The following is a 12,596-nucleotide window of genomic DNA, read 5'->3' as shown; positions in this document are numbered from 1 at the left end:
CCAGTATAATTAGGTATATACATAATCTAGGAGTGTTAGAAATTGGAAAAAATAGATAGAATTGGTAATTGGGGTTTGAGTTGCATAATTCTGCAGATTTTCGTTCTGTAGATTATGTGAACTCGTTGAGTGAATAAATTCGCACAATGAGTTACCCTGGCGAGATGCTCTCTGCTAGGGCATTCACACAGCGAATTGGTGCGTTGTGCGAATGGTTTGAGGGGTTTGCTCTCTGTGTGATGATCCGCATAGGGAATCAGGGCGCTATGCGCCTGGTTGGGATTTGGGACTACTGACATTTTTTATTCGAATAGCGAATAAGTTCGCTCTACGAGGGTTTAGGGAGTCTGAGCCACTGCTTGGGGCTCTCGCATAGCGAATTGGGGCGCTATGCGAGGGGTTAGGGTTTGATACAATTAAGAGTTTATTCACACAACGAATTTAATCGCTGTGCGAATGATTATGAGGGATGTGTCTCTTTGATTTCGCTGGAGACAAGGTTGAACATAAAAGCACAAGTGAAGGTTGCAACTTCATTAGAGGAAACCTTGATGAGAAAGGCAGTGCTATAGACCAGAAAATGTACAGAGGTATGATCAAATCTCTATTGTACTTAACTGCTAGTAGACCAAATATCATGCATAGTGTCTGTCTCTGTGCTAGGTTTCAGTCTCAACCAAAAAAATCACACTTAACTGTTGTAAAAAGAATTTTGAAATACTTAAACGAAACCTAAAATCTTGGACTGTGGTATCCCAGTGGTTCAAACATTTTTCTTGAAGGATACAATGATTCAGATGTTGGTGGCTGTAAGCTAGACAGAAAGAGCACTAGTGGTACATGTCATCTGTTAGGATGTTCAGTAGTTTCTTGGCATTCAAAAAAACAAGCTTGTGTGGAATTATCTACCACAGAAGCCGAGTACATAGGAGCTGGAAGCTGTTGTGCTCAATCTCTTTGGATTAAGAGCCAGCTAGAAGATGATGGCATTTCATTAGACCACATTCCTTTAAAATGTAACAACACAAGTGTAATAAATCTGACTAAGAACCCTGTTCTTCATTCTAAAACTAAGCATATTGAAATAAGGCATAATTTCATAAGAGACCACATCCTCAAGGGTGAAATTAAGGTCGAATATGTAGATACCTTACATCAATGGGCTGATATTTTCACAAAACCTTTGAATAAGGAAAGATTTTATACAATTAGAAATGAATTAGGGATTATGGATGACAATAGCATAAAGTGATTAATCGATTAATTTGTGTGTATGAAAGCAATAGATCACTTTATTGTTACATTCACATCATTGCATATTCATACATTAACTGTGTTAATTATTGTACTGCATTAATGCTAAAAGGCTTGATATGGAAAAGCCTGAAAGGTTATGTGGAAACAATGCTTGCTGTTTGAGATCAAATGGAAAATCAACAATATTGTACAGCAAAGAAGTCGATTATGATGATATTCAAATCAATTGGATTTAGTCATTAGGTTTGAAGTTTCCAAACTTATGATATTTGATAGCTTTAAACCTTGTTTGACTATCTGTTGAATATTTATTCATCTTATATCTCTATGTTTATCTAGTGTGTATATGATTAATGAGATAATAAGAGATTAAAATGTTTTGATAATTCATCATGTATCAATCTGCTCAAGCAGGAAGTGATAAAATTTGATTTGATACATTGCTTGAATATGCTTTTATATGCTCTAATACTTACTCTGATATGTCTCCATTATGTACTTGTGATTTGAAGATTAATACATGCATAATGACAGGGGGAGCATTGCATATTGATGATTAGTTCACATGTTTTCATTAAGGAGGAGAAAACATAAATGTCATGTGACTGTCATTGATAGGGGGAGCATCTAGATCATTCTATTACTATAATTGATGCATCTCTATCTGATTGACTATGAATGTTTCAATTTCAAATTGTATATCTTTTTTTATAATGCCCAAAGGGGGAGAATTTGATGTAATTGGAGAATTTGATATAATATGTGATTGTGAATGTGTGTACGAACATGGTTTTATTAATCATGGTTGTGCATCATAAAAAAAGGGGGAGATTATTGAGATTGTTGATAGGGGGAGCACATGTTTAGCTAAACCCACACAATCTCAGTGATGATTGTGTTTTTAATGATGACAACACATAATTAATAATAACACATGTGTATACTGTGTTACACATGATATATGCTTTTGCTTACTGTGTTATATCTGTACAAGCATATGTGTGAACATTATTGTGTTGTTTAAAGCATACCACTATGTTTAATATGTGATTTTATATGTGTATGCTTAACATAAGTGTTCGGAAATGAAAAACCACAAAATCTTTGGTTGAACTTTAATGGTTGGCAAACCAACAATTTTAAGTCGATTACATTGTGGGATGAATCAATTAAAATTCGTGGGATTGCACAAACTCTTTTCAAGTGTGCTGTGAGATATTTTGAAGAGAAAAGTTCTCAAAAATTGTTCTAAGTGTTTTTACTTAATCTACTGTATGCTTCTTGTATTCGATTAAGTCTGTTAAGTTTTTGAAAACTCTTAAATGCTTGTCACAACTGACATAACGGTCATATTTTTAAATATATTGACCAAGCATTTATTATGAGTCGATTGTATTAAATGTGCATTCAATTAAATGTTGTGATTGTTGTTAGTCTGTTATAACTGCGAAGTGTATTCGATTAGATTAAAAGCTAAATCGATTAAAATGCGTCTGATGTGTGTAATACTATAAATTGACGCTGTGAATTCTATAAGAACTTTTGGAGAATTAACATTTTCATATCTTTCAGAAAACGTTGTGTGTCTTACAGAGGAAAAGAAAATCTTCAAGAACTAGAGATTGACCGTGGTGATCAAGGCTTAGAGGTTTCTTGAGAAGCAAGATTTACTGGGTATTGAATGTCTAATCAATCTGCACGAAGAGATTTACTGTGAAGATTGGCTTGGATTCCCTGCGGTGTTTGCAGGAAGAAGAACTGTGTTCTTGAATTTGAGGATGCCTCAAAGGGTTTGACAGCAGAATAGGGTGTTCTTGTTGTGTGTCTGTATTGTTTACTGCTTGTATTATATTATAGGGTTATAGAGGTGTTTTACATTTTTTACGTGAGGTCACTATAAAAACCTTGATCTTTATAGTGCATTTGCTTCCTGTGGTTGGAATGACACTAGATGTAGGCTTGGCCGAACCAGTATAAAAACCAGCGTTTGAATTCTCTGACCCCTACACTTTTTCATTACAGTCGATTAACCTGTTATTGTATTCGATTAAGTGAACTGCTACATTACATACCATTTAACTGGCGATTCAAGAAAAATGTAAAGACATCCTATTTTGCGAAAAAGATTTTGAAAGCTTATATTTTTACGCTTCACCAATTTACCCCCCTCTTGGTGTGAGAAACTAAGCACTTCTTTTTTAACATTTGTAATATTTTGTTATTGTTGTAAGAAAGAGAGAATGAGAAAAACACTTGTGAGTGTTTAGACGACATTGTATTGTAATCACATCCTCTCTATGAGAGTAATAGTGTGAACGACTTGTAAGCAATCGCTGATTGCAATTCTGAAGAGAATTAAAACACTTGTTGAACTCTATGAAGTTAAGGAAATCTAGGTAAGGTTGTCTAGTACCAAGAGTGGTGCGAATACTCATCGAGTCTAGGGTAACAGGAGGTTACTCGCTGACTGAGAAGACCAGGAGTGGTGTGAATACCCATTCAGTCTAGGGTAACAAGAGGTTATTCGCTGATTGAGAAAACCAAGAGTGGTGCGAATAATCAGTTGTAATATTATTGAAGATTATAGTGAAACCCTCTGCGGAGGAGACTGGAGGAAGCTCAATTGGAGCAAACCAGTATAAAAATACCTGTGCAATTGTTGTTCATCTTTTTGTCTAAACTCTTTTCTCATAAAACATGCAACAACGTTTTTATTTCAACAGACAAGAAGCTTCCTCACTAAACGATTCTTATTCAACTAAGGAAGTTCTTATAAACTGTACAATGTATGTTTTGAAGAACACGTTAAAAACAACTATAATTCAGAATCATTTACAAGGTCGAGCATTTAAGTATTCATTTGTTAAATCCAAAACTCGACAGACGTGCTATATTAGAAGGGTTGCGAATTTTTTTTTCATTAACACTATTTAACCTTCTCTTCTAGTGTTTTTTAGGTACTCCAAAAACATCTCAAAACAACCACACAAAACCTAGAAAACATTGATGACTACATTCTGGCATCTCTAACCTTTGTTAACTATTTTGCATATAACTTTCTCCAAAAAAATCTCTAAATGTGTTAATTCGTTTTTTGTTGAAAACTAGTCTCAAAGGGATTTCATTTGATTACAAAAACATTTTTTTTACCTCTAACCTATACGAGGTTTAAATTTGAAATTCGAATGCATTTACAATATATTAGCTTTTGACATTGTTTTGTGTGTAAAAGAAATTGATGTGGACCAGTTGAAAATAGCTATAAGACAAGGTTAACATTGATGATTTCAGAAGCTTGATGATGACAAAAATATTGTGCACATATAATGAGTTTAATGTGGTGAGATGATGACTTCTCCTCAAAACTATTGACTTAAACACATATAAAGACTACTATAATACTTGGTGTACTTTCAAGAAAGGTTGAACTAACTCTAGAAAAAAAATGGTTAGAAGAAACTTATAAGAAACACTCTAACCTTTGGTAACATAAGATGAATAATAACATAATTTTAACAACATAACAACACTCAAATTCAAAGATAAACTTATATAATAAAAGACAACTCTATTTATAAGTTTAGAAAAGTGTCTCAAAATTGTAAAAAAAAAAATTATAATATTTTAAAGACCACGGAAAAGTCTTCTCCATTAAAAGGAGGACACATGATCACTATTAAGGTGAAATCCTCTTCATTAGTAAAGTGACACATGGCCAATATTTGAAGAAATCATTTTGATTAAAAGCATGTTATGTGATCACTAATCTTCCATAATAAAAGACCAAAAAGCCCTCAACCTTGAAGAGCAAGTCTTCTTTACATGCACATGTTGAATTGGTAGTCAACCAACCCTCCATTACGTGGATTGCATAAGTGATTAACCAAGCCATACAGCCAAAAAGGGTGATGACAAAAATAAAGACTTAATCTACAAGCGTAGATAATGAAATCTTCCAAAACATTTCTGTAGAAACAAGTAGGCAATTGGTCGAGAGAATTTTTTTCATTGAGAAACAAAAAACTAGACAAAATATGAAACAACAAATATCAAACTTCTAATAAACTGTTCTAATAACAGAAACCAGCTCGCAAAAGGAAAGAATTTCCATATGAAAATTGAAAACTGAGTAAGTAATTCCACTCTTTCACGATTTGATGTGGTAAGGAGACGCATCACCAGAGTTTATGGAGATGTCAATAATCGTTTAATGCCAGTTTTCTGCTCTGATGTAAGTCTAGAGGGGAACTTGATATTGAACTTGATCCTCAAGTTTCCCCTTTTGGAAGGTTCCTTGGGAATGGGCATACCCTCTCCTTTGATCACTTCTTCGTATGTCGGACTGATGATGGAGTTGGTGGTTACGGTAAGATTCCGGCCATCAAGAGTTGTCAGCTGAGCCGTGTAACCAGTAAGAGCTTCAACAAGGGATATTTTCTGTGTGAGAACAAGATCATTGCCATCCCTTTTGAAGACACCATGTGGTTTTTCATCAATAATAAAAACAAGATCAGCGGGTATAACTCCTCTTTGTTCGTTTCCCTTCTCTGGAAAAGTTATTTTTGTTCCTTTCTTCCAACCTGGCTTGATCTCAATGGTTAGAATTTCCTCTACAGTGGTGGGCCTCCTACAGAATAATAAAACTAGTAGATTATTTGCTCAGTTAACTCAATTTACTATTCCAACTTGCTATTAGTTTTAAAATACGTAAAGTCAACAAATAAAAAACAGGGGAATCACTTTTATTCCTTCTCTATGTAAAGAAGCCAGTTGCTTATTGAATATTAAAACAACTGGGTCCTTATTTTCAAGAACATAGATTAGTATATGCCATGCAATAAATATCCTTCTATTTTTGACGCAACTAGTCAATGACGTGAAGAAAATTCTCCATGATATCAGAACCATTTACGATGATAATTCACTGTCTCACATGTATTATTTTTAGACGTATATTACAAAATATGCATTCTATATAAACATGCCTAACGGCTAAAGTTTCCCACTTAACATAAATTTAGGAGTTTTCTCCACCACTTGGTGCTTCATAGTTTTGGGGTATTGGAACTAGTTTTAATCAATTGCAGACATAGTTTTAATTTGCAAGAAATAATAAACTAGAAAATGTGTTGCTTCAACGTGAATATATATATATATATATACACACACACATATATTACACACACTCCTAGAGGAATTCTTAAGAGAATTACAGCTTGTCCCTACCCTCCATTTTGTGTCAACGAAGTCTCCCTTCATGGCTAAAACTACACACGAGATTGGCATTTGATTTCAAAGTTAGATTTGGATGGAAAGCCCAACTTCTGATCACCACAAGCACAATGTAAGCCAGGCAAATACAGAGGTGAAAAACTTTTCAACCATGTATGTTCCAATCAAACACAGTCCAAAATGGAATTTTCAATCATTTTGGATATAAAAAATCTTCCATCATGCCTATACCATTTGTCCAGGACCATACTACTTATCACAGTTCTAATGGATATAAAATCTCCAAGTCATTTAGGAGAAAACTGTGATGAACATTATAGTCAATATTGTTATTGTTCACCAATCAAAACCAATAATTGCAACTTTCTTCTTAGAAAATAAAATCAGCATTGATTTCAAAGATACAACACCAATTTGATTGGAGAATAACACCATCAATACATATAGTATTGATACTCAGTTTTTTTTTTTCTATCAAGCAATATACTATCTTAAATTGCCTCTTCTTTCACTAAGAATGGAGTTAAACTGAATATTTTATGGCTAAATTCCCGTTCATTTATTCTATGTCAATAAACAAAGCAACTATCCCTTTTCCACATTTCCAGGTTAACCTCGATATTTAACATCCCCATCTTACTAGTAGATTCATTCCCCTGGATATTTTTGGGTATTGAAACCTTTAACACAGTGGTATTTGCTCAATACAGATAAAAAGTTAACAAGCCCTTCCAGATTAAAACAGCACAAAGATGAATCTTTGAAAAAGAACACTCAGATCTCCTTGAATTTTGCACTTATGAACACAGATGGCATTTCTTTGGTGCTTATGAGCATACCAAATAATATGGACCAACAAAGGCAGCAAGCTATAGAATGCACATGATCTAGTAAAAATAAAAAACAAGATAATACGTAGAACTTGCATATTTAGCAACAGTTTTCCAGCCTACTGAACAGAAAATGACAAAACATCATAGTAATAATAATCTATAACTCTTAGAATCCGCCACAAAAATCCTTTATGTTTGCATGAAGAATGATAGGAAAGGAAACTAATACAAGATAAAATATGTCCAAGAAGTCATACAGCATAACTAACTACCTTTCATTTTGAATGAATAACACGTAATTTTTCTATCTCTTTTTGGATTAAATTACTAACACAATGATAACAAAGTACTGTGCCATATATATTCACATAAAAAATTAAGAATATTCTTCAAGGAAACAGTGTATTCCAAGAAAATAGGCAGATCCAACTCAAGTACTACGAGTTACAGATCTTCATATACATAAAAGAAATCGTGAATAACAGAATTTATTCAGCACTTTATTAGAGAAAAGTTTATTACTCTGTGGCTACGAGACTGTGAACCTACATTTCAAATTCAAGTTTACCAAAACTATCGAGAGAAGTGATTATCCAACTCAAACAACCATATAGTACAAAGCAAATAATCCAACCTAACTGGGAATTTAGCAAGTCATATCTATCGAATAAAAATTCCAACAAGAAACTTCATATGTTGTTCACGAATGGAAGCAAAGGAAGTTGGTAACAAGTTAAAACTGTATATCTTACCCACTAGCATCAATCACATCCCTGGAAATCTTCATTTTTTTGGTAGTCCCTTTGTACAAATCCTCCAAACTGCATTGCAAGGTTCTCTCAATAGGTGCACTTTTCCTTGGCACATTGACAGAGCCTTCTCCAGCCGCATTCCTACTAAAAGAGGTAAAAATGTCATCCCCAAATCTGGGAAAGCCAGATGGACCGGCACGGCCACCCATATCCCCCATTCCAAAGGGACTCGAAAACCCAAAGAACTCCGAAAAAATATCATCTGCACTTCTAGGGTTGAACCGGAAAGTCGTTGATCCACCATCAGTGCCACCGGAAAATCCACCAGCACCCGGAGGTGGCACCTGCCCTTTCAATCCCTCCTCACCATACTGATCATACACTGCCCTCTTTTGTGGATCACTCAAAACCTATTCACAAATCAAATCACCACCATAACCCATGATTCCAAGGATCCAAATCACAAGAAAAAACCTCAAAACTGCAAAACTAGATACCCCAAATTTCAAATTGCAAAAATTAGTAAAAGAAATGGAAGCACTGATAAATTCACCCTTTGCTTGCACAATCCAATCGGCATTACATTGAGATCAGGAGACAAAAATTACAAATATACGTCGACATAAAACCCACAATTCCAATTCTCAAGAACACAAAATTCAACACCTAAAAGTTCATATTGTAAGAAAGAAACGACAAAAAACATTAAAACTTTGATATAAGTTTTAACTTTTTTCCATATGTAATTGGCACTGCACGAAGAAAATTTTTTATTGAGAGAAATCGTACATCATAAGCTTCCGAGATTTGCTTGAATTTGGCTTCAGCATCCTTTTTATTGTTAGGGTTCTTATCAGGGTGCCACTTCATAGCAAGCCTTCGATAAGCTTTCTTGAGATCCTCATCGCTGGCACTTCGATCTACCTGAAGAAGTTTGTAATAGTCCACTCCCATTTTCCAAATTGCCTCAGCCGAAAGAACAACGTGTGCGTACTTTAGAGTCACCGGTGGAAGAAAGAGACGAAGCAAGACATATCCACGAACACAGTCATACAAACCTGTCTGGGCTCAACAAAAACAACACTCTTGTACTTTTCACTAGTATTAGGCCCAGTTGTCCACCAACTTTGGAGTCGTACATTTTTTTTTTTTGTAAAATACATGTAACAGCTATAAACATTTAATTGAATAGGGTTATTTTGGATGATAAAAAACAATAATAATTATTTAACACAATCATACATCATTGTCATGTGTTTTTCTACATATTTTTGTCTACTTCTTATACCAAATAAGAATTTAATTTGGACATTGAAAACCATATTTTACATTGTCATTTAGTTACAAAATTGAATATATATATATATATATATATATATATATATATATATATATATATATATTTTAATATATTTAATGTTTAAATATTATAGATATTAAACTCATTTAATAACAATGATGTTGTGCCATTTAGCATACTTTGCAATATTCTTTTATTCTAAAAAGTATTTGTATGTTTTTACTAAAATTAATATGATGTAATATTATAGATTTTTAATTACTTTTTTTTATGGAACATCATAAATTGTTCATTTAAAATGTGATGTCACCAAAATAAATATTATGAACATTCATTTCTTTATTTTATTAATTTTATTCAGGATATCTGCATATAAATTCTAAGTGAAAAAAAAAAAATCATCGAAACGCATAACTTGATTTGGTTTGATTGAGATTGCTTTCTTGAAAGAAAAAGAAAAAAAAAAGTTCTTTAAACTGAATTAGATACATGACTTTAGATTTGTACATATATCTTTATTGATGTTTTAATCTCCTCTTACTACATGCCTCTTTAGACATTGAATATCATCAAAGTAGCAAATTATTTTTAGACTTATATATAATAAAAACTCTTTTAAAATAAATAATAAATGTCAACACTCAATTTTGTCCGGGTTGTAAAAAAAATTTTATTTTTATTGGTTATTTATTATTTTCCTTTTTTTTTATTTTACCTTTTTATTTTATTCTATTTTTATGTATTTAGATCTTTGCTTCAATTTCTATTTTATTTCTTATTTTCAATTTGTTTTAATAGAGTTAATTAATCAAAATAATTAAAAAGTTGAAAAATAAAATTAAAACTGAAAATAATTAAAAAAAAATAAAATAAAATTGAAAAAAATAAAAATAAAAAATAAGAAGCGTGGGAAAGGGGTATGTGGGACGTGTCTGGAAGGAGGGGACAAGGTGGTTAGAAGGGAATATTTTTCTAAGATTTTGGGGAGGGGGATTTGGTTGGATCAGGGAGAGAAAAAAGAAAAGGGGAGGCCCGAGATCTTTGGAAGGAGGGAGCGGAGAGAGGAATCAGAGGAGAAAAGAAAGGTTTTAGAGGGTGACGAGAGAAGATCATCGGAGGGAGGCGGAAGAGATCTGAAGTGACGAATACCAGAGGCATTCTCAGGTACGCAGCTTATCCTTTATTCTCTTTCTCATGGTATGATTAAAATTAGTGTTTGATAATGCATACGAGGAGTGCTTATAATCTGTTCAAAAACATTATGGTGTGTGGTCATCATCTTTCTCCATGACCGCTGGCTATCATCATTGGTCAGCTCGATTCCATAGTTACCATATACATACATAACGTCTCGTTGGAAACCCAGTAAAAAAACACTGCAAAAATGCTAACCCAGTAATATCCACTTTATTCATTGCACCATTTTTCGTGAAACCCTTACGTCCCAAGACTCAAGTGGACCCTTTGAAATTCGAAGTCTCCTCCACTGGAATCGCTCTTTCGGTGAGGATGAATGGGACGATGGAGGCGATGGCTTAATACCCCTACTTTGGGCGGGTTTGAGATGAAGAGAGTGGCTGGTTGTTTTGTGGTTGGCGGGTTGGAAGTGGTAGTCTGCTGTGTGGTGGTGGCAGTGGCGTTGCTAAGGTTGTCCTGGTAGGTGATGGTGGCCGTGTAGGGGGCCGTGGAGGTGGTCGAAGAAGTGGTAGTCTGCTGTGTGGTGGTGGTAGTGGCGTTGCTAAGGTTGTCCTTGTAGGTGATGGTGGCCGTGTAGGGGGCTGTGGAGGTGGTCGAGGAAGTGGACGAGGATAGGCACGGGGAGCCTTATCGTGGCAGTGGTTGTGGTCGTCGTGGAGGTTTTAGCAATGGTGAAGTTGATGATGATGGGTGTGGATGACGTGAAGGGATCGGAGATGAAGGCGGAGGAAAATCTTCGCTGAGAATCGCTGGTTTTTGAAGAGAGAAGAGTGGAGATGGTGGTGTCTTGGCTGACGGTGGTTCTGGTGGCGCGAGGTGCCGCCGGCGAGGCCAAGGCGTGTTCTGTTTGAGGTGACGGTGGCCGGCTATGGCAGAGGTGGTGATCAGTTGTGGTGCTGAACAAGAAACCTTGAATTTCTGGAGAAGGTGCGAACTGGCGTGAAGGAGTGGGAATGAGGATGAATCTCTGAACCCCTAGGAAATTCTAGGTTAGAAAGCATGGGACTGGGCCAGGCCCAGAAATGAGCGTACGTCCGGGAGCATTGGGCCTCTTTTGGAACGCTCGTTATATAGCGTCCGTTCGCCATCTCCCCAACACGAACGCTCGTTATCAAAATGAACGAGCGCTCGTTGAACTTAAGCCTTTTCGACCGTTCGCTCATCCTTCTCCCTAACGAACGTTCGTTATCCAAACGAATGAGCGCTCGTTAGCTAAAGGAATGAGCGTTCGTTAACCTTAAGCCTTTATGTCCGTTCGCCATTTCAATAACGAACGTTCGTCCTTAAACTTCCATTTTTGAACGTCCGTTCGTCATGTCAATAACGGACGTTCGTCCTTAAGCTTCCATTTTTGAACGTCCGTTCGTCATGTCAATAACGGACGTTCGTCCTTAAGCTTCCATTTTTGAACGTCCGTTCGTCATGTCGATAACGAACGTTCGTCCTTAAGCTTCCATTTTTGAACGTCCGTTTGTCATGTCAATAACGGACGTTCGTCCTTAAGCTTCCATTTTTGAACGTCCGTTCGTCGTTTCAAACAACGCGCGTTCGTCCTTAAGCTTCCATATCTGAACGTCCGTTCGTCATGTCAATAACGAACGTTCGTCCTTAAGCTTCCATTTTTGAACGACCGTTCGTCATGTCAATAACGAACGTTCGTCCTTAAGCTTCCATTTTTGAACGTCCGTTCGTCATGTCAATAACGAACGTTCGTCCTTTAGATTCCATTTTTGAACGACCGTTCGTCATGTCGATAACTAACGTTCGTCCTTAAGACCCAATTTTTGAACGTCCGTTCGTCACTTCAATAACGAACGTTCGTCCTTAGGCTCCCATTTTTTTGAACGTCCGTTCGTCTTTTCAAATAACGAGCGTTCATCATTAAGCTTCATTTTTGAACGTCCGTTCGTTATTTCAATAACGAACGTTCGTCCTTAAGCTTCAATTTTTCAACGTCCATTCGTCATCTCTTCAACGAGCGTTCGTCATTCAGCCTTCGCTCTCAACGTCCGTTCGTCATATCTC

General features: G+C 35.6%; 1 protein-coding gene across 1 annotated transcript; it reads right to left on the bottom strand.

Moving 5' to 3' along the window:
• Positions 1-5,243: 5,243 nt before the first annotated feature.
• On the bottom strand, positions 5,244-9,151 carry LOC124829702 (uncharacterized). Its single transcript, XM_047303266.2, has 3 exons — positions 8,864-9,151; positions 8,075-8,484; positions 5,244-5,884 (listed from the first exon to the last, which is right to left on the bottom strand). The coding sequence occupies exons 1-3, from the start codon at positions 9,026-9,028 to the stop codon at positions 5,443-5,445; spliced, it is 1,017 nt and encodes a 338-aa protein (XP_047159222.1). The 5' UTR covers positions 9,029-9,151; the 3' UTR covers positions 5,244-5,442.
• Between the last annotated feature and the right edge of the window lie 3,445 nt (positions 9,152-12,596).

This window comes from Vigna umbellata, chromosome 9 (assembly GCF_029865625.1).
Source record: "Vigna umbellata cultivar VRB3 chromosome 9, Vumbellata_1.0, whole genome shotgun sequence".
NCBI lineage: Eukaryota > Viridiplantae > Streptophyta > Magnoliopsida > Fabales > Fabaceae > Vigna > Vigna umbellata.
Note: the sequence above shows the minus strand (reverse complement) of the source record. Positions and strands in the feature narration are given on the sequence as shown.